The sequence below is a fragment of the Stegostoma tigrinum genome, chromosome 28 (assembly GCF_030684315.1).
Source record: "Stegostoma tigrinum isolate sSteTig4 chromosome 28, sSteTig4.hap1, whole genome shotgun sequence".
In the NCBI taxonomy this organism is placed as follows: Eukaryota; Metazoa; Chordata; class Chondrichthyes; order Orectolobiformes; family Stegostomatidae; genus Stegostoma; species Stegostoma tigrinum.
Window position 1 is genome coordinate 30,424,784 of NC_081381.1, and position 26,161 is coordinate 30,450,944.

The window sequence follows — 26,161 nt, forward strand, 5'->3', positions numbered from 1 at the left end:
AAACTGGTGGAGAAACACAAAGGAACAGGGAGAGCTAGAGGAACAGGCTACAGGGAGGGAGGAGTTGGTGCCAAGCTCCAGGAGAAGTCCTCTGCTCTCAGAGGAATTATGCCAACCTTCGGACAGGCAGCATTGAGCCCAGTATCAGTTCCTGACTGCCTTGGTTTGTGGTTACCCATCGACCAACCGCAAGAATCCCCAAGACATTTCCACCCTTCGAAGGTCTGGATTCGATTCCTGGTGCAGTGGCTCTGTAGTACAGCTGCCAAGTTTTACTGTTTTATTTCTCTGAACAGACAATCCAGGCACTGCATGTGTGCAAGACAACAAAATGTGAGGCTGGATGAACACAGCAGGCCCAGCAGCATCTCAGGAGCACAAAAGCTGACGTTTCGGGGCCTAGACCCTTCATCAGAGAGGGGGATGGGGAGAGGGAACTGGAATAAATAGGGAGAGAGGGGGAGGCGGACCGAAGATGGAGAGTAAAGAAGATAGGTGGAGAGAGTATAGGTGGGGAGGTAGGGAGGGGATAGGTCAGTCCAGGGAAGACAGACAGGTCAAGGAGGTGGGATGAGGTTAGTAGGTAGATGGGGGTGCGGCTTGCGGTGGGAGGAAGGGATGGGTGAGAGGAAGAACAGGTTAGGGAGGCGGAGACAGGTTGGACTTGTTTTGGGATGCAGTGGGTGGAGGGGAAGGGCTGGGCTGGTTGTGTGGTGCAGTGGGGGGAGGGGACGAACTGGGCTGGTTTAGGGATGCAGTAGGGGAAGGGGAGATTTTGAAACTGGTGAAGTCCACATTGATACCATTGGGCTGCAGGGTTCCCAGGTGGAATATGAGTTGCTGTTCCTGCAACCTTCGGGTGGCATCATTGTGGCACTGCAGGAGACCCATGATGGACATGTCATCTAAAGATTGGGAGGGGGAGTGGAAATGGTTTGCGACTGGGAGGTGCAGTAGTTTGTTGCGAACTGAGCGGAGGTGTTCTGCAAAGCGGTCTCCAAGCCTCCGCTTGGTTTCCCCAATGTAGAGGAAGCCACACCGGGTACAGTGGATGCAGTATACCACATTGGCAGATGTACAGGTGAATCTCTGCTTAAAGTGGAATGTCATCTTGGGGCCTGGGATAGGGGTGAGGTGGGAGGTGTGGGGGGCAAGTGTAGCATTTCCTGCGATTGCAGGGGAAGGTGCCGGGTGTGGTGGGGTTGGAGGGCAGTGTGGAGCGAACAAGGGAGTCACGGAGAGAGTGGTCTCTCCGGAAAGCAGACAGGGGTGGGGATGGAAAAATGTCTTGGGTGGTGGGGTCGGATTGTAGATGGCGGAAGTGTCGGAGGATGATGCGTTGTATCCGGAGGTTGGTGGGGTGGTGTGTGAGAACGAGGGTGATCCTCTTTGGGCGGTTGTGGCAGGGGCGGGGTGTGAGGGACGTGTTGCGGGAAATACGGGAGACGCGGTCGAGGGCATTCTCGATCACTGTGGGGGGGAAAGTTGCGGTCCTTGAAGAACTTGGACATCTGGGATGTGCGGGAGTGGAATGTCGTCGTGGGAGCAGATGCAGCGGAGGCGGAGGAATTGGGAATAGGGGATGGAATTTTTGCAGGAGGGTGGGTGGGAGGAGGTGTATTCTAGGTAGCTGTGGGAGTCGGTGGGCTTGAAATGGACATCAGTTACAAGCTGGTTGCCTGAGATGGAGACTGAGAGGTCCAGGAAGGTGAGGGATGTGCTGGAGATGGCCCAGGTGAACTGAAGGTTGGGGTGGAAGGTGTTGGTGAAGTGGATGAACTGTTCGAGCTCCTCTGGGGAGCTAGAGGCAGCGCCGATACAGTCATCAATGTACCGGAAGAAGAGGTGGGGTTTGGGACCTGTGTAGGTGCAGAAGAGGGACTGTTCCACGTAACCTACAAAGAGGCAGGCATAGCTGGGGCCCATGCAGGTGCCCATGGCCACCCCCTTAGTCTGTAGGAAGTGGGAGGAGTCAAAAGAGAAGTTGTTGAGGGTGAGGACGGGTTCGGCTAGGCGGATGAGGGTGTCGGCGGAGGGGGGACTGGTTGGGCCTGCGGGACAGGAAGAAGCGGAGGGCCTTGAGGCCATCTGCATGCGGAATGCAGGTGTATAGGGACTGGACAGACTAAGCGGGTGGCCATGGGCACCCGCATGGGCCCCAGCTATGCCTGCCTCTTTGTAGGTTACGTGGAACAGTCCCTCTTCCGCACCTACACAGGCCCCAAACCCCACCTCTTCCTCCGGTACATTGATGACTGTATCGGCGCCGCCTCCTGCTCCCCAGAGGAGCTCGAACAGTTCATCCACTTCACCAACACCTTCCACCCCAACCTTCAGTTCACCTGGGCCATCTCCAGCACATCCCTCACCTTCCTGGACCTCTCAGTCTCCATCTCAGGCAACCAGCTTGTAACTGATGTCCATTTCAAGCCCACCGACTCCCACAGCTACCTAGAATACACCTCCTCCCACCCACCCTCCTGCAAAAATTCCATCCCCTATTCCCAATTCCTCCGCCTCCGCCGCATCTGCTCCCACGACAAGACATTCCACTCCCGCACATCCCAGATGTCCAAGTTCTTCAAGGACCGCAACTTCCCCTCCCACTGTGATCGAGAACGCCCTCGACCGCATCTCCCGTATTTCCCGCAACACGTCCCTCACACCCCGCCCCCGCCACAACCGCCCAAAGAGGATCACCCTCGTTCTCACACACCACCCCACCAACCTCCGGATACAACGCATCATCCTCCGACACTTCCGCCATCTATAATCCGACCCCACCACCCAAGACATTTTTCCATCCCCACCCCTGTCTGCTTTCCAGAGAGACCACTCTCTCCGTGACTCCCTTGTTCGCTCCACACTGCCCTCCAACCCCACCACACCCGGCACCTTCCCCTGCAACCGCAGGAAATGCTACACTTGCCCCCACACCTTCCCCGTCACCCCTATCCCAGGCCCCAAGATGACATTCCACTTTAAGCAGAGATTCACCTGCACATCTGCCAATGTGGTATACTGCATCCACTGTACCCGGTGTGGCTTCCTCTACATTGGGGAAATAAGCGGAGGCTTGGAGACCGCTTTGCAGAACACCTCCGCTCAGTTCGCAACAAACTACTGCACCTCCCAGTCACAAACCATTTCCACTCCCCCTCCCATTCTTTAGATGACATGTCCATCATGGGCCTCCTGCAGTGCCACAATGATGCCACCCGAAGGTTGCAGGAACAGCAACTCATATTCCACCTGGGAACCCTGCAGCCTAATGGTGTCAATGTGGACTTCACCAGTTTCAAAATCTCCCCTTCCCCAACTGCATCCCTAAACCAGCCCAGTTCGTCCCCTCCCCCCAATGCACCACACAACCAGCCCAGCCCTTCCCCTCCACCCACTGCATCCCAAAACAAGTCCAACCTGTCTCCGCCTCCCTAACCTGTTCTTCCTCTCACCCATCCCTTCCTCCCAACCCCATCTACCTACTAACCTCATCCCACCTCCTTGACCTGTCTGTCTTCCCTGGACTGACCTATCCCCTCCCTACCTCCCCACCTCTACTCTCCTCTCCACCTATCTTCTTTTCTCCCCCTCTTCGGTCCGCCTCCCCCTCTCTCCCTATTTATTCCAGAACCCTCACCCCATCCCCCTCTCTGATGAAGGGTCTAGGCCCGAAACGTCAGCTTTTGTGCTCCCGAGATGCTGCTTGGCCTGCTGTGTTCATCCAGCCTCACATTTTGTTGTCTTGGATTCTCCAGCATCTGCAGTTCCCATTATCACTGCATGTGTGCAGTCTCCTGAAAAATCAGAATCTCCGTCAGTGCAAGACAAAGGGCCAGTTCACCCAGAATGGAGATTGAAAGTTTCTCGTTCAGTTCAGGGGCACACAAGGGCTCAGTGCACCACTCAGTATCTGTTGGGTAGAGCTCAGGCTTAGCAATGTGTCCACAGCCACTCCTACACCATCGCTCAACATTCAACCGCACACCCAGTCCAGTCAGTGAGAAATACTGCCAGTATGAACAATGCCTAAGCCAGATCAAGTTCAAAAGAAACACAGCAATACCTCAGATTTGTACTGCAGTTTGGCAGGATTTCAATCGCAGTTCAAATATACACAAACTGCCTCACTTTGTCCCTCCCATTACACACTGCATTATTCAGAAAAGGGCTGGGAGTGAACAACGAATATTGGACAGAACACAATACAGTGAAAAAATCCTCAGCTCACTCACAGCAGCATGAGCATTAGCTTTAAATATAAATTAGCATTCACACTGTCTACAGCAGTTCAAGAACAGCACCAATCAAGCTTGAAGAATCTTTCATTTAATAACCAAAGCTCACTAAACTTGCCAATGGCTTTTTTTTGGTCTGTCAGAGGTCACATTACCTCAATGTCACTTCAGTGCCAGACATCAGCCTGGATACAAGATGGCACATGTCTGAGTCTTTAAGGGCTTTTCTCTTGCAGTGCTAGTGTCCCTACCTCTGAGCCAGGAGTTCACATCCCATCTGCTCCAGAGGTCTGTCATACCATCTTTGAACAGACTGATGAGAAAATATCTACATAAAAATGGAGGGAGTTCAGAAAAGATTTACCAGGATGCTGCCAGGGATGGAGAGTTCGAGTTATGAAATTAGGCTGGGGCTTTTTTCACTGGAGCGTTGGAGGTTGAGGGGTGATCGTACAGAGGTTTGTAAAATCAGGAAGGGCATAGATAAGGTGAGTAGCAAAGACTTATTTTCTCACCCCCCCCCCCCCACCCCGAAGTGGGGATTTCAAAACTAGGAGGCATATTTTGAAGGTGAAAGGCCAAAAATTTAAAAAGGAACAGCTTTTTTTTTTACACAAGTGTGGTTAGTGTGTGGAATGAACTGCCAGAGGAAGTGGTGGGTGTGGGTACAGTTATAACGTTTAATAGACATTTGGATAAGTAATTGGATAATAAAGATTTGGAAGGATATGGGCCATATGTGGGCAGGGTGAGACTTATTTAGTTTATGGACATGGTCGGCATGGACAGGTTGGACCATGGTGTATGACTTTATGACTCCATAACACGAGACATCACAGTGAATAAAAACATAGGAGAAAATATTATGGTAACTGGGCTTGTATTTTAAAAGCTCTTTAAATGGTATAAGTTTGAATATAATAAAGTTATCAGTTCTAGAATGAGAAGCTGCATTGTTCAAGAATTATAGAATATTGTTATCACTGACCTTCTCTTTGTTCAATGACTCTTGAGCTTCCAATTTATAAACCAAAAAATCTGCAGAAAGGGAAGAGAAAATGAGGATGAACTTACATTTAAATTGTCACAGGAAGATCATTGGAACATTCTAAATATTACACTGACAGTCACCAATATTCTGACACTGAGTCACTATCTTAAAGGACTGATGCGGGATTGAGATTAGATGCAAATGGATAATCTCACAGGAAGCTATTGCTCAAACTGCCAACACCAAGACTGTACCTCCCAGCACTCTTCCCACAGTTATTATAATAACTTGTATTTATACAACATCTTTAACATAGAAAACCTACGCAGTTCAAACAGGACAAAGGCAGGTTAGGTGCAAGAAAGAAGTTCCCAATGCTGTGGGATTCCAGGACCAGGTGTATCGGTTAAGGATAAGGGGTAAACCTTTCAGGACTGAGATGTGGAGAAATGTCTTCACCCAAAGAGTGCTGAGCCTGTGGAATTTATTGCCACAAAGTGGTTGAGGCCAAAACATTGTGCGTTTCCAAGAAGGAGGTAGATTTAGCTCTTGTGGTTAAAGGGATATAGGGGGAGGGTGCAATTTGGGTGTTGAATGCCATGATCAGTCAGGATGAGGTGATGGGCTAGTGGTATTATTGCTGGACTGTTCATTCAGAGACCCGGATAATGTTCTGGGGTCGCAGGTTCAAATCCCATTACAGTAGATGGTGAAATTTAAATTCAATAAATATCTGGAATTAAGATTCTAATGATGACTGTGAATCCACTGCCAATTGTCAGGAAAAACCATCTGGTTCACTAATGGCCTTTACGGAAGGGAACTGCCATCCTTACCTAGTCTGGCCTACATGTGACTCCAGACCCATGACAATGTAGTTGACTCTTAACTGCCCTCTGGGCAATTAAGGGTGGACAGTAAATGCTGCCTGGCCAGCAACACCCTCATTTCAATAAATGAATAAAGCAAAAAAAAAATCATATTGAATGGCCATGCAGAGTAGAGAGGCTGAATGGCCTACTCCTGCTCCTGTCTTCGATATCTTTATGTAAAGTGACCCATGGAGCTTGGTCAGAGTATTTTCAAACAATAGAGCTGATATTGAGCAAAAGAGCAAGGTGTTAATACAGGTGACCAATTTTTAATGTTCATTAAACTGATAGTCTGCAGTCAGAGAAGAGAAAATGAAGATGAATTAAGGTGGTCAGATGCCAGCTTTGAGGAGCAACTGAAAGGAGGAGGCTGAAACAGTGAGATTTCCAGAGGGAATTCTGAAGGTTAGGGACCCAAGCAGCTGATGGCACAGCCATTAATGGTGGGAATCTCTGAAATGGAAGCCCAAATGGGGACCCAATCAGCATTGTGTACACAATAAACACTACCATTTATTTGGGCTCATTATCATAGAACAATACAGCGCAGAACAGGCTCTTCGGCCCTCAATGTTGCACCAACCTTTGAACTAATCTAAGCCCTTCCCCCTACACTATCCCATCATTATCCATGTTTAAATGCCCCTAATGTGGCTGAGTTGACTACATTGGCAGGCAAGGCGTTCCATGCCATTACCACTCTCTGAGTAAAGAACCTGCCTCTGACATCTGTCTTAAATCTATCACCCCTCAATTTGTAGCTATGACCCTTGTACAAGCTGAAGTCATCCTCCTCAGAAAAAGACTCTCACTATCTACCCTATCTAATCCTCTGATCATCTTGTATGTCTCTATTAAATCTTCTCTTAGCCTCCTTCTCTCTGATGAGAGCAAATCCATGTCGCTTAGCCTTTCTTCATAGCTCCAGACCAGGCAACATCCTGGTAAATCTCCTCTGCACCTTTTCCAATGCTTCCACATCCTTCCTGTAATGGGGCGACCAGAACTGCACGCAATATTCCAAATGAGGCCGCACTAGCGTTTTGTACAGTTACAGCATGACATCACGGCTCAGGAACTCAATCCCTCTACCAATAAAACCTAACACACCGTAAGCCTTTTGTAACAGCACTATCAACTTTCAGGGATCTATGTACATGGACACCAAGATCCCTCTGCACATCCACACTACCAAGAATCTTTACACTGACCCGGTATTCTGCCTTCCTATTATTCCTCGCAAAATGAATCACCTCACATTTATCCGTATTAAACTCCATTTGCCACCTTTCGGCCCAATTCTGCAGTTTATCCAAGTCTCCCTGCAACCTGCAACATTCTTCCACACTGTCCACCACTCCACCAACTTTAGTGTCATCTGCAAACTTACTAACGCATCCACTTATGCCTGCGTCCAAGTCATTTATAAAAATGACAAACAGCAGTGATCCCAAAACAGATCCTTGAGGCACACCACTGGTAACCGGACTCCAGGCTGAATATTTTCCATCAACCACCACTCGTTGCTTTCTTACAGAAAGCCAGTTTCTAATCCAAACTGCTAAATCTCCCTCAATCCCATGCCTCTGCATTTTCTCCAATAGCCTACCATGTGGAACCTTATCAAAGGCTTTACTGAAGTCCGTGTGCACCACGTCAACTGCCCTTCCCTCATCCACATGCTTAGTCACCCTCTCAAAAAACTCTGAGGTTTGTGAGACACAACCTGCCCTTGACGAATCCATGCTATCTCCAATCAAATTGTTGCTTGCTAGATGATTATAAATCCTATCTCTTATAATCCTTCCAAAATTTGTCCTACAACCGATGTAAGGCTCACAGGTCTATAATTACCTCGGTCATCCCTACTGCCCTTCTTGAACCAGGGCACAACATTTGCAATCCATATTGGAGACGTGGCACACAGCATGGATGGGGAGGTGTAAATTCACAAGGAAGGCAGTTGTACAGAATGAGAGTGTAAGGCAGACATGAAAGAAAGGCAACATGAGTAGTCGTTGTGAACACACGAGTTCCCTGAAGACTAGCCTATTAGGCTCTACAGGCCAGAAATAGGCCATGAGACCCAAAGCACCTACACTCGGATTTATGTTAAACATGTTCCTGTTCCACCCACATCACTGAATATCATCAACATACCTTCTGTTCCTTTCTCCCACATATTTATTGAAGCTTCCTCTTCAGTACATGAATGCCATTCACTTTAATCACTTTTTGTGGTGAAACAGACCTACATATTCTCACCAGCCCGTGGGTAAAGAAGCACATCCTGGCTTCCTTACAGAATCTACTTACAGCCCCAGATTGGAGGTGTTTACATTTCACTGCAACATGAAGAAGGGATCTCACAAGTATTGTGCCCTATTTGCCTTTCAGGTGGCACTGGGCTGCTGCCTAATCCCAGAACTTTCTGTTGCAAGAAGTTAAACCAATAGATCTGCCACCTGAAATACCAAAGATCCCTAAAACTTGGTTCAACATCTTCAGAGGATTTCCTTTTCCAGGAAATAAATATGTGTACTTTGTTGACAATACGTTGTGTCTCGTGCAACTTGGGACAACCAGGAAGGGTGGGCAATTATTTAATGCACGAACTGAGACATAGAAAATAAACGGAAGGAAACACTGTGGAGTTCAGACTTTTATGTTTATGGAACGTTCCCCTCAAACATTGACACAGTGCAGGAACTGCTGGCACGGAAAATGAAAAGGATTACATTTATGTAGCACCACTCACAACTTTTGGTCATTGCAGAAAGCTCTCGAGAGCTAATGAAATAGCTTTGTAGTGTGGTCACAGTGAGGAAACACTGCAGTCAATTTAAACACAGCAAGATCCCACAAACAAGCAATGAAATAAAGGATCAGATGGGTTGTTTAGTGATGCTGACCGAAGATTAAACATCAGTCAGAACATTATGAGAACTTTCAAATAGTGCCACAGGATCTTTCAATGATGGCAAGGTGAACTTCGATTTAAAGTGCCAACCGAAAGTAGGTATTTCCAATATTCCAGCATTTCCTCAGTGAAATGTCAATTTGGATAATGCACTCAGGTATTGAGAGTGGAGCATGAACCTGCAACCTTGTGACCTGGAGAATAGAGCTTTGCCAAGGAGCCAGAACTGACCAGTTATCAGACACACACGGACAGAGACACTGTCAAAGCCCTGGGGATTCCTTACCAAGAGGAGCTGTGAGAGACATAGTCTGCTACTCACAGGAGAAGCATTTGGGAAGGGAATTATGAGAGAGCGAGATGGAACTAACTAAGAAGGCATGACGAGTAGTGTTCCTCAGGAGTCTGTACAGTGGCTTTGGCTGTTTAATCATCTTTACTCCTTCAGCGAAGGCATTGACAAAGAGTTTCAAATCCAAACTGGCAGACATCAGTAAAGTAGGAAATTACAGTAAATTGTGTTGATATGAACGGGACACAGGTGGGAAGAAAACTGTCTCAAATGAAATTCAAGTTTGGATATAATTCAGTGAAAAACAATTTTAACAATTAAACTTGCTAACATCTCCTTGAAAGATGTGTTGGATTTTGAACTGATCTAATTTCTGAAGCTTCTGCATATCAAGCCTGCCAGTGAAACCTGAAATACAACAGGCTAAATTTAAAATGTACCATACCCAGGAGTTGGTTATGTGGCCTATATTTTTAGAAGCCTTTTGATTCTCTCTTGCTGTAAAACATCACATAACATGATGCTTTTTAAAACAAAAATACATTCAGAGAATGTGGGTGTTGCTGGTTAGGCCAACATTTATTGCCAAGTCCTAATTTCCTTCAAGAAGTAGGAAATGAGTTGTTGCCTTGAACTGCTGCATTCCATGTGTTGAAGGCACATCTAGGACTGGGACCAATGCAGCCTCTAAGTTGCAAGTCTGCTCCACACAGGCATGGTGACCAGTGTACAGACTCAGATTACAGCACTGATTTCAGTTCCAGAGGTCGCTCCTCAAACAGACCTTTGGGTCTGCGCTGAAGGGAAAAATAAAATCAGATGGAATGCTAGCTGGGACAAAAATAACGGGCCCTTGTGCTGCTCTTAGTCTGATGTCTGGGGTCTGGGCTCCGAAACCTGTCCCAGTGTCAGCCCTTCCTGCACAACCCTGGACGTTGGGCCCTGGATACTGCTGGAAGAGGACGTCTGACCCTCATATTGGTGGCCATTGTTAGAACTCCAGTCAGTGTGTATGTGTTTCTTCCCCCGACTGAGGGGGGGGGCGGTGTACGCATGTATATAACGCAGACACATCCCTCCCAAGGTCAGACACTAACCGCCGTTACCACCGGCCGCGAGCTCTCGCTCTCGCTGTCCCTCCAGCTCTGATGAAGGGTCTAGGCCGGAAACATCAGCTTTTGTGCTCCTGAGATGCTGCTTGGCCTGTTGTGTTCATCCAGCTTGACACTTGGTTATCTTACTTCCAAGTCAGGATGTGTATGGCCTGGAGGAAAATTTATACCATCATGGGATCTGGGTTCAATTCCACGCTGGGGCAACTGTGCCCAGGGGTGCGCAGGCTAAGTGGGTTAGCCATGGGAAATTCAGGGTTACAGAGATAGTGAGCGCATTGAATGGCCTCCAAATAGTATCATAGTGCCTCAGTGGTTAGCACAGCTGCCTCACAGCGTCACGGTCCTCAGTTCGATTCCACCTTCGGACAAATGTCTGTGCAGAGTGTGGACATTTTCCCCGTGTCTGTGTGGGTTTCCTCTCTCAGTCCAAAGATGTGCAGGTTAGATGGGTTGTACCATAGTGTCCAGGGACGCACAGGCTAAGTGGGTCAGCCATGGGAAATGCGGGATGGGATGGGATGGGTCGGGTGTGGGTGGGATATTCTTTGGAGGGTCCCGTGTGGACACAATGGGCCGAACGGCCTGCTTCTACACTCTCGAGATTCTATGATTCTCATGCATCTGCTGCTCCCATTTTCCTCGTTGAAATATTTCCCTGAATGAGGGGATATGGGTGAATTAAATTTTCGACATTTTCTTGCTGTGGTCATTTGTGTGTCCACCAGATGATTCCACATTGCAGTGTCGCACAACTGAATGGAACTGACCTGTGACAGCTCATTCACCCGGAAACCTGCTCAATGTTTACTCCTAATGTCAGAACCCAGGATCAGCCTTGCCTTTGTTGCCTAAAGTCAAACACACCCCACCCAAATGCAGACATAACAAACGTCTCCGGTTCTGTATTCTAATCCTATAATTAGCTGAATGTCAACAAAAATACATTCTGGCTGCACCAAAAACCCAAAACAAGGTTCTTCTCATCCGGCCGACGGGATAATGGCTGCCTGCACTACTTCTCCATCCTACAGCACTGACTAACAGGGAGTAGTTCAGCGGGCCTCACCCTGGGGACCCAGTAGCCCAGGCAGAGACTATGCTGGCGAACCTGTGTCTCATTGCAACCCAGTGAGAGAACCCAGTGTTAACAACATTTCCCACTGCCTCAAACATTCCCAGTAGGAGTCGCAGGATAATAAATCAGGATAATTTAGAACATAGAACATTACAGCACAGTACAGGCCCTTCGGCCCTCGATGTTGTGCCGACCTGTCATACCAATCTCAAGCCCATCTAACCTACACTATTCCATGTACGTCCATATGCTTATCCAATGACGACTTAAATGTACCTAAAGTTGGCAAATCTACTGCTGTTGCAGGCAAAGCGTTCCATTCCCTTACTACTCTCAGAGTAAAGAAACCACCTCTGACATCTGTCCTATATCTTTCACCCCTCAATTTAAAGCTATGCCTCCTCATGCTCGCCGTCACCATCCTAGGAAAAAGGGTGGATAGGGAGAGCCTATCTAACCCTCTGATTATTTTATATGTTTCAATTAAGTCACCTCTCAACCTTCTTCTCTCTAACGAAAACAGCCTCAAGTCCCTCAGCCTTTCCGCGTAAGACCTTCCCTCCATACCAGGCAACATCCTAGTAAATCTCCTCTGCACCCTTTCCAAAGCTTCCACATCCTTCTTATAATGCGGTGACCTGAACGGTACGCAATACTCCAAGTGCGACCGCACCAGAGTTTTGTACAGCTGCAGCATAACCTCTTGGTTCCGGAACTCGATCCCTCTATTAATAAAAGCTAAAACACTCTATGCCTTCTTAACAGCCCTGTCAACCTGGGTGGCAACTTTCAAGGATCTGTGTACATGGGCACCGAGATCTCTCTGCTCATCTACACTACCAAGAATCTTACCATTAGCCCAGTACTTTGCCTTCCGGTTACTCCTGCCAAAGTGCATCACCTCACACTTGTCTGCATTAAACTCCATTTGCCACCTCTCAGCCCAGCTCTGCAGCTTATCTATGTCTCTCTGCAACCTACAACATCCTTCGTCACTATCCACAACTCCACCGACCTTAGTGTCGTCTGCAAATTTACTAACCCATTCTTCTACGCCCTCATCCAGGTCATTTATAAAAATGACAAACAGCAGTGGACCCAACACCGACCCTTGCGGTACACCACTAGTAACTAGTCTCCAGGATGAACGTTTCCCATCAACTACCACCCTCTGATTTCTTTCTGCAAGCCAATTTCCGATCCAAACTGCTATATCTCCCACAATTCCATTCCTCCGGATTTTGTACAATAGCCTACTGTGGGGAACCTTATCAAACGCCTTGCTGAAATCCATATACACCACATCAACCGGTTTACTCTCATCTACCTGTTTGGTACCTTCTCAAAGAACTCAATAAGGTTTGTGAGGCACGACCTTCCCTTCACAAAACCATGCTGACTATCCCTAATCAATTTATTCTTTTCTAGATGATTATAAATCCTATCCCTTACAACCTTTTCCAACACTTTACCAACAACTGAGGTAAGGCTCACTGGTCTATAATTACCAGGGTTGTCTCTACTCCCCTTCTTGAACAGGGGAACCACATTTGCTATCCTCCAGTCATCTGGCACTATTCCTGTAGACAATGCTGAGTTAAAGATCAATGCCAAAGGCTTGGCAATCTCCTCCCTGGCTTCTCAGAGGATCCTAGGATAAATCCCATCCGGCCCAGGGAACTTATCTATCTTCACCCCCTGTAGGATTTCTAATACCTCTTCCGTGTGAAACTCACTCCCACCTAGTCTCGTAGCCTGTATGTCAGTATTCTCCTCGACAACATCATCATTTTCTAGAGTGAATACTGTTGAAAAATATTCATTTAGTGCTTCCCCACACACAACTTACCACTACTATCCTTGATTGGCCCTAATCTTACTCTCGTCATTCTTTTATTCCTTAAATACCTATAGAAAGCCTTAGGGTTTACCCTGATCCTATCCGCCAACAACTTCTCATATCTCCTCCTGGCTCTTCTGAGCTCTCTCTTTCGGTCTTTCCTAGCTACCGCGTAGCCCTCAAGCGCCCCGAGTCTTCACATCTCATCCTAACATAAGCCACCTTGTTCCTCTTGAAGAGAGATTCCACCTCCTTCGTAAACCACAGCTCCTGCACTCTACAGCTTCCTCCCTGCTTGACAGGTACATACTTATCTAGGACACACAGGAGTTTTTCCTTGAACAAGCTCCACATTTCTAATGTGCCCATCCCCACCCCTGCAGTTTCCTTCCCCATCCTATGCTCCCTAAATCTTGCCTAATCTCATCGCAAATGCCTTTCCCCCAGCTATAACTCTTGCCCAGTGGTATACACCTATCCCTTTCCATCACTAAAGTAAACATAACGGAATTGTGATCGCTATCACCAAAGTGCTCACCTACTTCCAAATCTAACACCTGGCAGGGCTCATTACCCAGTACCAAATCTCATGTGGCTTCGCCCTTTGTTGGCCTATCTACATACAGTGTAAGGAAGCCCTCCTGCACACACTGGACAAAAACGGACCCATCTATAGTACTTGAACTATAGTGTTTCCTGTCAATATTTGGAAAGTTGAGGTCCCCCATGACAACTACCCTGTCTCTCTCACTCCTATCGAGAATCATCTTTGCTATCCTTTCCTCTACATCTCTGGAACTATTCGGAGGCTGATAGAAAACTCCCAACAGGGTGGCCTCTCCTTTCCTGTTTCTAACCTCAGCCCATACTACCTCAGTTGGCGAGTCCCCAAACATCCTTTCTGCAACTGTAATACTGTCCTTGACCAACAATGCCACACCTCCGCCCCTTTTACCATCTTCTCTGTTCTTACGGAAACATCTAAATCCCGGAACCTGCAACAACCATTCCTGCCCCTGCTCTATCCATGTCTCCGAAATGGCCACAACATCGAAGTCCCAGGTACTAACCCATGCTGCAAGTTCACCCACTTTATTCCAGACGCTCCTGGCACTGAAGTAGACACACTTCAATCCAACTTCTTGCTTGCAAGAACTTGCACCTTAGCTTTGGTTAACTGCACATGGGCCAGAAATAGATCCGAAACCTTCTCTGCAATTCAGTGCCACAGGGGTTAACACAACTATCAGTCAGGCAGACTACAATTTTCTCAAAGCATCTCAAAAATTCGAGCTTTCCGTGTATCATTTTGAACAGGCTGCATGCTGCAGGCTGCTTCTTAGAAATCTTAGAATCCCTACAAGTGTTTAAGCAGGCCATTTGGTCCATCAAGGACCACTGACCCTCCGAAGGGCAACCCACCCAGACCCCACTCCCCACTCCCCTACCTCACTTCTGTAACCCAACATTTCCCACAACCAGAGATAATAGGAACTGCAGATGCTGGAGAATTTGAGATAACACGGTGTGAAGCTGGATGAACACAGCAGGCCAAGCAGCATCAGAGCAGCAGGAAAGCTGATGGTTCGGGCCTAGACCCTTCTTTAGAAAATACCACGAACCCGCCTAGCCTGCACATCCCTGCACACTATGAGCAATTTAGCATGGCCAATCCACCTAGCCTGTACATCTTTGGACTGTGGGAGGAAACCGGAGGAAACCTACACAGACACGGGGAGAATGTTCAAACTCCACACAGTAACCCAAGGGTGGAATCGAACCCAGGTCCCTGGAGCTGTGAGGCAGCAGTGCTAACCACTGAGCCACCAAAAGTCCACGCAGAATTAATCCTGGCTGAACTGAGGAGGCGTGAGTGGGTTCTTCACCAGGTGAGGAAATCTAACCCAGGGAAGGGACATGATCCTGCGGGGAAATAAACAATAAAGCTGATGGAGATTCTAACCTTCTTTTGTCTTTTTGTGCTCCCCTCGTTCCTTCTGCAATGAGCGTTCCAGTCTCGATCTGTGCTCGTACACCACTGTAAAAAGAAACACGTTACTGGCCATACGCCAGAATTTGCAGTCAGCTCTCTGAACTCTGCACTGAGGCCATTGCTGACTTCTCCAACTGCAGTCACACAGAACCTTGAGCAATCACAACCTCCTCTCCTCAAAGCTCGGGCTCATTTGCTCCTGAGGAAGGGACAGAGCGGAGACAGTGAGCCAATGGGACTCCCCTCATCTGGATGGTTTCAGGTCAGAAAGAGGAGAAGGAGAGAAGGAGAGCGAGAGAGCGAGAGCTTGGAGGGACAGGGGTGGGGGGGATGGAGAGAGGGAAGGGGAACGAAATAGATGGGAATTCAGATGGATGGGTAGAATGGGAGATGACAGGGGCAGAAATGGAGTGGGCAAAGATGGAGCAAAGATGGAGCGGGAGAGGGTGAAGACAGATAGGGAGGGAAAGAGGAAAAAGGGGAAAAGCTTGGTAGGGCAGATGGAGAGTGGGCAGTGGATACAGGGTGGGCAGAGGAAAAGATAAGGAGAGTGGACAGAAGGTGAGAGAAGAGAGAAAGTAATGAGGGGTAGAAAGGGCGGAAGGAAAGGTTATGGGAGAGGAGACACACAGAAGGCGGGGGAGGGAGAGAGAGAAGGCAGGGGGGAAGAGAGCAGGCGGGGGCGCGGCGCGGTGGGGCGAGGGGGATGGGGGGGCGGGAGAGAGAGGTGGGTGGGGGGAAGAGAGGGGAGGGGTGGAGTGGGAAAGAGAGAGAGCGCGCCAGGGGGTAGAGAGAGAGAGAGAGAGAGAGAGAGTGAGGGGATAGAGAGAGACAGCGAGAGAGAGAGAGCGCGAGAGAGAGAGAGCGCGAGAGAGAGAGAGCGCGAGAGAGAGAGAGCGCGAGAGAGAGAGAGCGCGAGAGAGAGAGAGCGCGAGAGAGAGAGAGCGCGAGAGAGAGAGAGCGCGAGAGAGAGAGAGCGCGAGAGAGAGAGAGAGAGCGCGAGAGAGAGAGAGCGCGAGAGAGAGAGAGAGAGCGCGAGAGAGAGAGAGAGCGCGAGAGAGAGAGAGAGCGCGAGAGAGAGAGAGAGAGCGCGAGAGAGAGAGAGAGAGCGCGAGAGAGAGAGAGAGCGCGAGAGAGAGAGAGAGCGCGAGAGAGAGAGAGAGCGCGAGAGAGAGAGAGAGCGCGAGAGAGAGAGAGCGAGAGAGAGAGAGAGCGAGAGAGAGAGAGAGCGAGAGAGAGCGAGAGAGAGCGAGAGAGAGCGAGAGAGAGCGAGAGAGAGCGAGAGAGAGCGAGAGAGAGAGCGAGAGAGAGCGAGAGAGAGCGAGAGAGAGAGCGAGAGAGAGCGAGAGAGAGAGCGCGAGAGAGAGAGAGAGCGCGTGAAGGGGTAGAGAGAGGGAGCGCACACACGTGAAGGGGTAGAGAGAGAGAGAGAGAGAGACAGCGCGAGGGAGGGAGAGCGAGGGAGAGAGCAAGGGGGTAGAGAGAGAGAGAGAGCGCGTGAGGGAGGCAGAGAGCGCGAGGGAGGGAGAGAGCGAGGGGCTACAGAGAGAGAAAGAGTGTGAGAGCGTGAGGGGGTAGAGAGAGAGAGACAAAGAGAGCGAGGGGGTAGAGAGAGAGAGAGAGCGAGCGAGCGAGGGGGTAGCGAGAGAGAGAGAGCGAGGGGGGTAGAGAGAGAGAGAGAGAGAGAGAGAACGAGAGGGGTGTAGAGAGAGACAGAGAGCAAGAAAGCAAGGGGGTAAAGAGAGAGCACGAGAGAGCGAGGGGGGTAGAGAGAGAGAGAGCGAGGGATGGAGAAAGGGGGAGAGGGGGTGGGAGAGAAAAAAAAAGAGTGGGAGAGAGAGAGAGAGAAAGAGAGAGAGAAAGAGTAGGGAACAAAAAGTCAGAGAGAATGAGGAAACAGAAAAGGTTGAGAGAGGATGAGGAATAGGTTGAAGAGTAAGTGGGTAGATAGCGAAGGAGCAAAAATGCGAGGAAACAGCTTTCAGAGGGGGAAAGGGAGTCAGACAAAGAAGAGGAACAGGAGTGTGAAATAAGTGGAGAGACAGAAGATGGAAAGAGCACTGCAGACTGATGTTGAGAGTAGAAAATTTGCATCGGAGCTGAGTGGCTGCCAATTTACTCAGCTCCCTAAGACAAAGCTCATTAATTTGTTACAGCAAAGGATTGTGCCACAGGGCAGGACACCCCTGTTTCAGAATCTGACCAATTTTCATTAATGCTGCAAGTTTTAGTTGAGTCAGAGCTGTACAGCATGGAAACAGACCCTTCCGTCCAACTCGTTCAGCCCAACCGGATATCCTACATTAATCTAGTCCCATTTGCCAGCATTTGGCCCATATCCTTCTAAACCCTTCCCATTCATAAACCCATCCAGATGCCTTTGAAATGTTGTAATTGTACCAGCTTACTCCACTTCCTCTGCCACCTCATTCCATACATGCGCCACCCTCTGCATGAAAAAATTGCCCCTCAGGTCCCCCTTAAATCTTTTCCCTCTCACCTTAATCCATGGCCCTCTAGTTTTGGACTCACTTACTCTGGGAAAAAGATCTTGACTCATCACCCCTTCCATGATTTTATAAGGTCACCCTTCAGCCTCCGATGCTCCAGAGAAAATTGCCCCAGCCTATTCAGCCTCTCCCGACAGCTTGCTGAATCACTGAACATCAGAAATACCTGAACAAGTCACTCTGTTTCGAAGATGCCATATAAACAAAGATGTTGTTTAACCGCCAGCCCCCACAAATGTCACTCTTCAATAAATAGATTTAATTATAAAGGCCAATGAGGTAAACAGGTTTGTATTATACATCAGATAGTAAATCCCAGCTGTAGGTTGATACAGGTAAGTCAGACTTTTTCTCAACTTAAGATACAGCCCTATCGATGATTTCACTCATTTCTGACCCCAATTCTTGGCACATTACAGTCTGCAACCAAACTGTTCCCTCGCACTTTTGCTCCTTCGCTATCTACCCACTTACTCTTCAACCTTTTCCTCATCCTCTCTCAACCTTCTCTGCACCCAATTAAAACTAGGATGAGTGTTATTACATGTCTCAACTTGTTGCTGGACGGTTCAGAATGTGAACATTGCTGAAGAAACCTTGCTGTGACAACATACGTTCAAACTCAAGGACTAACCAATAGGAACATATTCAAGCCTTGCACCTTTGTTTGAATTACCCAGGAGTTTTGGGAAGACTTCATTTCCCCATCGCCTTCCCAGTGTCAACTGCTTGGCCAATCGGAGTCAACTAACCAACCAATTCGTACATTTTCTCCTATGGCATTAATTGTTGTGACCATTTCTAATTTGGCATTCTTGCATTGGTCCTGATTTGGGCAAGACAAGAAATATGGGCAACATTATCCCTCCTGCTTATTGCATTGGATGCAGCTATTTAAGCTTAAATTAAAGCTTCATAAATCACTGCTCTGCCACTGCCTGGAAAGAACTGGTCCAGGAACAATTTAAATAGGCCCAATATACATGATGCAGACACCAGAATGATTGACATCTGATTAAAGATCAGCAGAGTCAGGTAGAAAAGAGAATTTGAAAGGACATAAGCAAAATCCAACATGAAATGTGAACATTGATAGGATTCCCTTGTCTTCACTTCATACACCTCTGTATTCAAAGGATCTTCCTCTGCTGTTCGTATCACTTCCAAAAACATCTTTCCTCCACTCCGCAATCAGCACTACACAAGGACTGTTCCCTCCGTGATGCACTGATCCACTTTTTCCCCATCGAACACTTCCTCACCAAACCTTACACCCCACCCTCACTCATGGCACCTTCCCATGCAATTGCAGAAAGAGCAACATTTGCCAATTCTCCTCCCTCCACACTGTCCAAAGCCCAACACACACCTTCTGAGTGAAGCAACGTTGTTACTTAGAGTATAGAGATCATCCACGCCGACCAGATATCCTAAATTAATCTAGTCCCAATCGCCAGCATTTGGCCCATTTCCCTCTCAACCTTGGGTTTAGAGTGTGAGGATGGAAAAGTACAGCAGGTCAGACAGCATCCAAGGAGCAGGAAAGTCAACGTTTTGGCCCAAAACCTTTCATCAGGACTGGGCGGGGGGGAACCAGAAATAAATAAAACCTGCCTCCCTACCTCCCTTCTCACCTCCATCCAAGGCCCAAAACAATTCTTCTGGATCTGGCAGAGATTCACTGCACTTCATCCAACCTCATCTATTGCATCCGTTGCTCCCAATGTGGTCTCCTCAATATTGGGGAGACCAAGCACAGGCTTGGAGACTAGTTTGTGGAGCATCTGTGCTCTGCATGCAACAACCAACCCAACCTTCTGGTTGCCATCCATTTTATTCCCCCTCCCATTCCCCTGGTGATATGTCCATCCTTGGCCTCCTCCACTGTCAGAGTAAGGCCAAATGTAAACTGGAGGAACAACACCTGATATTTCGCTTCAGGAGCTTACCGCCAAGTAGCCTCAACACTGACTTCAGCAGCTTCAAAATCTATCCATCCCCAGCCTTATCCCATATCTAGCTCTCTCCCCTCCTGACCTGATCTAACCTAACCTAGCCATCTTCCCTCTCACCATCTGCTCCACCCTTCATACAGACCAATCATAATAACTCCCTACCTGCATCCACCTATCACCCCTCTCCTACCCCTCCCCCAGCCCCACTCCCCTTCCTCTATTTATTCCTGAGCTCCCCACCCCCTCGCCAGTCCTGTAGAAGAGTTTCGGCCCCAAAAGTTGACTTACCTGCTCCTTGGATGCTGTCTTACCTGCTGTGCTGTTCCAGCCTCACACCTACAACTCTGGCTTCCAACATCTATAGCCCTTATTGTCTCCTTCTAAACCCTTCCTTTGCATGTACCCATCCAGATGCCTTCTAAATGTTGTATTTGTACCAGCCTCCACCACTTCCTCGAGCAGCTCATTCCATACATGCACCACCTTCTGTATGAAAAAGCTGCCCCTTGCATTCCTTTTAAATATTTCCCCTCTCACCTTAAACTTATGCCCTCTAGTTTGGGACTCCCTTACCATGAGGAAAACGTCCTTTCCCATTTAACCGTCTATGCCCTCTCCCGATTTTATAAACCTCTATAAGGTTACCCTGCAGCCTCCAAAACGCCACAGAAAATAGCCCCTGCCTATACAACCTCTCCCTATAGCTCAAACCCTCCAACCCCAGCAACATCCTTGTAAATCTTTTCTGAACTCTTTCAAGTTTCACAACATCCTTCCTATAGCAGGGTGACTAGCAGTGCACACAGTATCCCAAAAGTGGCCTAACCAAAGTCCTGTACAGCTGCAACATGACCTCCCAACTCCGACACTCAATGCACTGTCCAATAAAGGCAAGCATACCAAACACCTTCTTCACTCACCTGTCTACCTGTGACTCTACTTTCAACAAACAATGAACCTGCACCCCAAGGTCTAGTTGTTCAGCCACACTCCCCAAGGCCTTACCATTAAGTGTACTAGTCCAGACCTGGTTTGCCTTTCCGAAATGCAACACCTCATATTTATCTAAATTAAACTCCAGCTGCCATTCCTTGGCCTATTGGCCCATCTGATCAAGATCTTGTTGTGCTCTGAGGTAGCCTTCTTCATTGCCACTATGCCTCCTATTTTGGTGTCAACTGCAAACTTACTAATGACACCTTCCATGCTCACATCCACATCATTTATATAAATGACAAAAAGCCGTGGGCCCAGCACCAATCCTTGTGGCACACCACTGGTCACAGGTCTCCAGTCTGAAAAGCAACCTCCACCATACACTGTTTGATCTACTTTACCTGTTGCTCACAATGCAGCCTCCTTTACATTTCTGGCACCAAATGCAGGCTGGGTGATTGCTTTGCAGAACACTGTTTGGATAAATGACTCCCCCGCCGCCATTCCAGTCGTTTGCAATTTCAATAAATCATTCTGCTTGCAGGTTAGCATTTTGCAATGTTCCAACAAAGCACAACAAGTCTTTTTCTTAAATGGCAGAGGGTGGTGGGTGCCTGGAACTCGCTGCCAGGGGAGGTAATGGAAGCAGCTATGATAGTGACTTTTAAAAGTTGTCTTGACAAATACATGAATAGGATGGGAATAGAGGGATACGATGCCCAGAAGGGTAGGGGGTTTTAGCTGTGATGGGCAGCATGTCGGTGCAGGCTTAGACGGCCGATGGGCCTGTTCCTGTGCTGTAATTTTTTTTGTTCTTTGTTTAAAAATCTGGAGGAAGGACATACCAATTTCCACTCAGGCACTTTACAACCAGTAGGACTCAACATTTCAGTTCAGCAACTTCAGAGCAATTACTTCATTTTGTTACAATACCCATCCTTCCTCCCCCCAATCAACCATGCATTGTTGTCTTTGCTCTCAGCAGATTAGACATTTCACACCTATCACTGGCACATAATTTACATCTTTCTCCTTGACATCTGCCCTCCATTAGCACTCCCTTTGTCTTTTTCTCAGGGCACCTACACCATCCAATGCATGTCGCAAAAGCAGTCACATTTCCAAAGGATTTTCAAGGGGAAGCAAATCAGATTTCAGAGTCTTGAGCACAGTTTCTTTCACACCACACATACACCGGCCAGGAGTCAAGGCCAAGGTATTTCTTGACTGATTTTGTTACCAGGCCAAAAACTTACATTTAATAGAAATAGGGTGGCACAGTAGCTCAGTCCCTTATTCGGTCCACACTCCCCTCCAATCCCACCACACCCGGCACCTTCCCCTGCAACCGCAGGAAGTGCTACACTTGCCCCCACACCTCCTCCCTCACCCCCATCCCAGGCCCCAAGATGCCTTTCCACGTCAAGCAGATGCTCACCTGCATATCTGCCAAGGTGGTATACTGCATCCACTGTACCTGTTGTGGCTTCCTCTACTTTGGTGAAACCAAGCGGAGGCTTGGGGACCAATTTGCAGAACACCTCCGCTCGGTTCGCAGTAAACAACTGCACCTCCCGGTCGTGAACCATTTTAACTCCCCCTCCCATTCTTTAGACAACATGTCCATCATGGGCCTCCTGCAGTGCCATAATGATGCCACCCGTAAGTTGCAGAAACAGCAACTCATATTCCGCTTGGGAAGCCTGCAGCCCAATGGCATCAATGTGGACTTCACAAGCTTCAAAATCTCCCCTTCCTCCCACTGCATCCCAAAACCAGCCCAGCTCGTCCCCTCCCACCACTGCATTCCAAAACCAGCCCAGCTCGTCCCCTGCCCCCACTGCATTCCAAAACCAGCCCAGCTCGTCCCCGCCTCCCTAACCTGTTCTTCCTCTCACCTATCCCCTCCTCCCACCTCAAGCCACACCTCCATTTCCTACCTACTAACCTCATCTCGCCTCCTTGACCTGTCCATCCTCCCTGGACTGACCTATCCCCTCCCTACCTATACTCTCCTCTCCACCTATCTTCTCCCCTATCTATCTTCGGTCCACCTCCCCTTCTCTCCCTATTTATTTCAGAACCCTCTCCCCATCCCTCTCTCTGAAGAAGGGTCTAGGCCCGAAACGTCAGCTTTTGTGCTCCTGAGATGCTGCTTGGCCTGCTGTGTTCATCCAGCTTCATACTTTGTTATCTGAGTGCTTAGCACTGTTGCCTCACAGACACGGGCACTTGGGTCCACTACCAGCGTCAGACAACTGTCTGTGTGGAGTTTGCACAGTCTCCCTGTGTCTGTGTGGCTTTCCTCCCACTGTCTAAAAATGTGCAAGTTAGGGTAGATTAGCCATGCTAAATTGCCCATAGTGTCCACAGATGTGCAGGCTAGGTGGTATAGCCATGGGAAATGCAGGGTTACAGGGATGGGTGGGGCGGGGAGGTGGTGGATCCGAGTGGGATGTTTTTCAGAGCGTCAGTGCGGACTCAATGGGTTGAATGACCTGTTTCCAGGCAGCAGGGATTCTATTCTTAGGCAAACAGTGGGATGGCCTCACCCACATTCCAAAAATACTATTCAGACTAACCAAGTGGCTTTTAAACAAAAACAGAAATTGCTGAAAGGCTCAGCAGGTCTGGCAGCAGTCCTGAGGAAGGGTTACTGGACCTGAAACACTGACTCTTGATTTCTTTCCACAGGTGCTGCTCGAGCCTTTCTAACAATTTCTGTCTTTGTTCCCAATTTGCAACATCGGCAGTCCTTCCAGTTTTTACCAAGTGTATTGCAAGGTACTTCCATCGTCCAATTCTTTTCAACACAACCTGCGTGACACTAGCACTGGAGCAGTCTCCATCGGACAGGAGAATGGTAGACTTAAGGGGACTGACACAGAAACCATGGGCAATCATGAGAGTTTACCAGGAAATCTGCAACTGTGTGGTCACAAATGTATTCTAACAGCTGTTTATTCACACTCCCATTCTTAGCAAGTAGTTTAACAAATCTGGAGTTAGATTTGTTACAGCATTCAGAGCAAGCCCTGAATATTATCTGTCACAAACTCAAGACCAATTTCATGCATTTTATCCAAATCCATCTTAAATCAGCCATAAAGCATCCTCAAAGTAAAAGTCACTGAGAGGAACATTTGATCGACATGAATTACTACACGCTGGATGTTAATTGCATATCAATTGTGTGTAATTATATACAGGTGGGGGCATTAATTAGAGTTTCAGTTAAGCAAATATAGAGACACTCATTGAAACTATGTAGGTGAATTATGTGGTATATGCATGTAATGTTTCACAGTAAATAAATGTTAGACTAAGTAAAGATTGACTCTGGTTCAATTTTTCACCGCTTGGCTCTCTGGAATAAAACACTAATTACCCTTCAGATTCTGTTAAGTGCCAGAAATGAGGTGTTGGAATGTTACTGCACTGCTCCACATTTCTCAAAACAGCAGTATGAGCTGAAGAGCATGGTCAGAGATTGCTGCAGAGCATCTGGATCACAGCATAAAATGCAGCACTTATCCAACAGGGTCGGTCATGTCTGAAGTTTGGAACCAACTTCAAACAGACTTTGTTCCTTTCCATTCCCAGCAAGGCAGTCAACTGCGAGGAGGATTTTCCAGGCTATACAAAGGAGGGAAAGAGTGAAACATCAAATTGAAAAAAAAATTTGCTTGAATAATAACTATGGTGAGGGATCTTTAAAACCTAGACTTCCAAAATAAAAACAAAGAGAATTCCCCTTGTTCTCATGTATCACCCCATTAACCTCCGGATTCAAAGCACCATTCTCTGCCACTTCTGATCTGACCCCACTACGAAGGATATATTTCCCTCCCCACCCTTGTGTCTTCCGTAGGGACTGCTCTCTTTGCAACTCCCTTGTCTGCTTCACACTCCCCACTAACCCCACCACCCCCAGCACCTTTCCCTGCAACTGAAGCATGTGATACACCTGCCCCTACACCACCCTCCCTCCCTTCCTTCCCAGGACTCAAAAAAACCTTCCACATCAGACAGAGGTTTACCTGCATATCCAGTAATGTGGTCTATTGTATCTGCTGTTCCCAATGTGGCCTCCTCTATATTGGGGAGACCGAGCGGAGGCTCGGAGACCACTTTGTAGGGCACCTATTCTCGGCTCATGACAAATGACAACACCTTCTAGTCACAAACCACTTCAACTCTCCCTCCCACTCCCCGGACAACATGTCCATCTTGGGCCTCATCCAGTATCACAACGATGCCACCTGGAAACTGGAGGAACAGCACCTCATACTCTGCCTTGGAAGCCGATAGCCCAATGGTCTCAATGTGGACTTTATGAGCTTCAAAATTTCCCCACCCTCGACCTCATCCCAAGACCAGCCGCCCTCTCATCCCCGACTCATTGACCTGTCCGTCTTCCCTCCCACCTCACTGACCAATCCCCACCACTACCCACCTACACTCACCTTTACCAGCTTCATCCCCACCTCCTTGACCTGTCTGTCTTCTCTCCCACCGTATCCGCTCCACTATCTACCTGCTATCACCAGCACCCCTCACTTTTTTTCAGAGCCCCCTTCCCATCCCCCATTTCTGAAGAAGGGTTCCAACCTGAAACATCAGCTTTCCTGCTCCTCTGCTGCTGCCTGGCCTGCTGTGTTCATCCAGCTCCAGGCTGTGTTATCTCAGACTCCAGCATCAGCAGTTCGCACCATCTTTAGATATAATCGAGCACTCCAATAAATTGCATAAAGATTGTGTTATGAGCTTTATACATCAGACATAAACATCTAAAACGTGTGTTAGGTTTTTTTTTTAAGTGGAGAAAACTAATCTCAAGCAGGATAAATACAAACAGCTTGTTTGTACAACTGAACACAACCAACCCACCAACAGTCATTTGGGATGTGAATGAATAGTAATTATAGTAAAGTTAACATGTTCCTCTCTTTCCCCATTCTACACTGTTCTAAAAAAAGTTCAGTCAAGCACTTGCTACAGTATTTCAAAAGTTTATTTTAGCACCTCAGTTAAAATATAACAGACTGCCAGGTGAATGTGCTGTACGTTTGTCAAATTATCACCAAGGCTTTAGTTTCAAAATGAGTCACTGATAAGACAATAGCCAACTGTAAAACATCACAGTAACTGCCAATCAGTCTTATCACCATTATTGACTCCATATCTGCTTATGTATTTTTCTTGTGATTCAGAAGGGAGGATGGCTCATTCAAGTTTACAGCTTGAAATAACAATGGGTTGAGGGGAGGGACAATCCTTCAGCATTTTCCTTTATAATTCTCCTAATGCTTTCTCATAACACAATTATTCCTTTTTCACTCTTGCTCATTTTTGTATATAATAAATTCAGTTTGAATTAATTAAAAACAAAAACAGAAAAATGCTGGAAAAGCTCAACACATC

At 47.8% G+C, this 26,161-nt stretch overlaps 1 protein-coding gene across 4 annotated transcripts in view; it reads right to left on the bottom strand.

Annotated features, from left to right (window-relative positions):
• Nucleotides 1-26,161, bottom strand: part of LOC125466604 (Golgi integral membrane protein 4-like) — a 78,835-nt gene that overhangs the window by 46,542 nt on the left and 6,132 nt on the right. For 3 of the 4 annotated variants that reach the window (XM_059655586.1, XM_059655587.1, XM_059655589.1), the window contains exons 2-3: nucleotides 15,307-15,381; nucleotides 5,227-5,276 (exon numbers count right to left, since the gene is read on the bottom strand). In XM_059655586.1, coding sequence (XP_059511569.1) covers nucleotides 5,227-5,276; nucleotides 15,307-15,381 — 125 coding nt within the window. The remainder of the gene's footprint in view (nucleotides 1-5,226; nucleotides 5,277-15,306; nucleotides 15,382-26,161) is intronic. The other variant, XM_059655588.1, reaches the window with a different exon arrangement.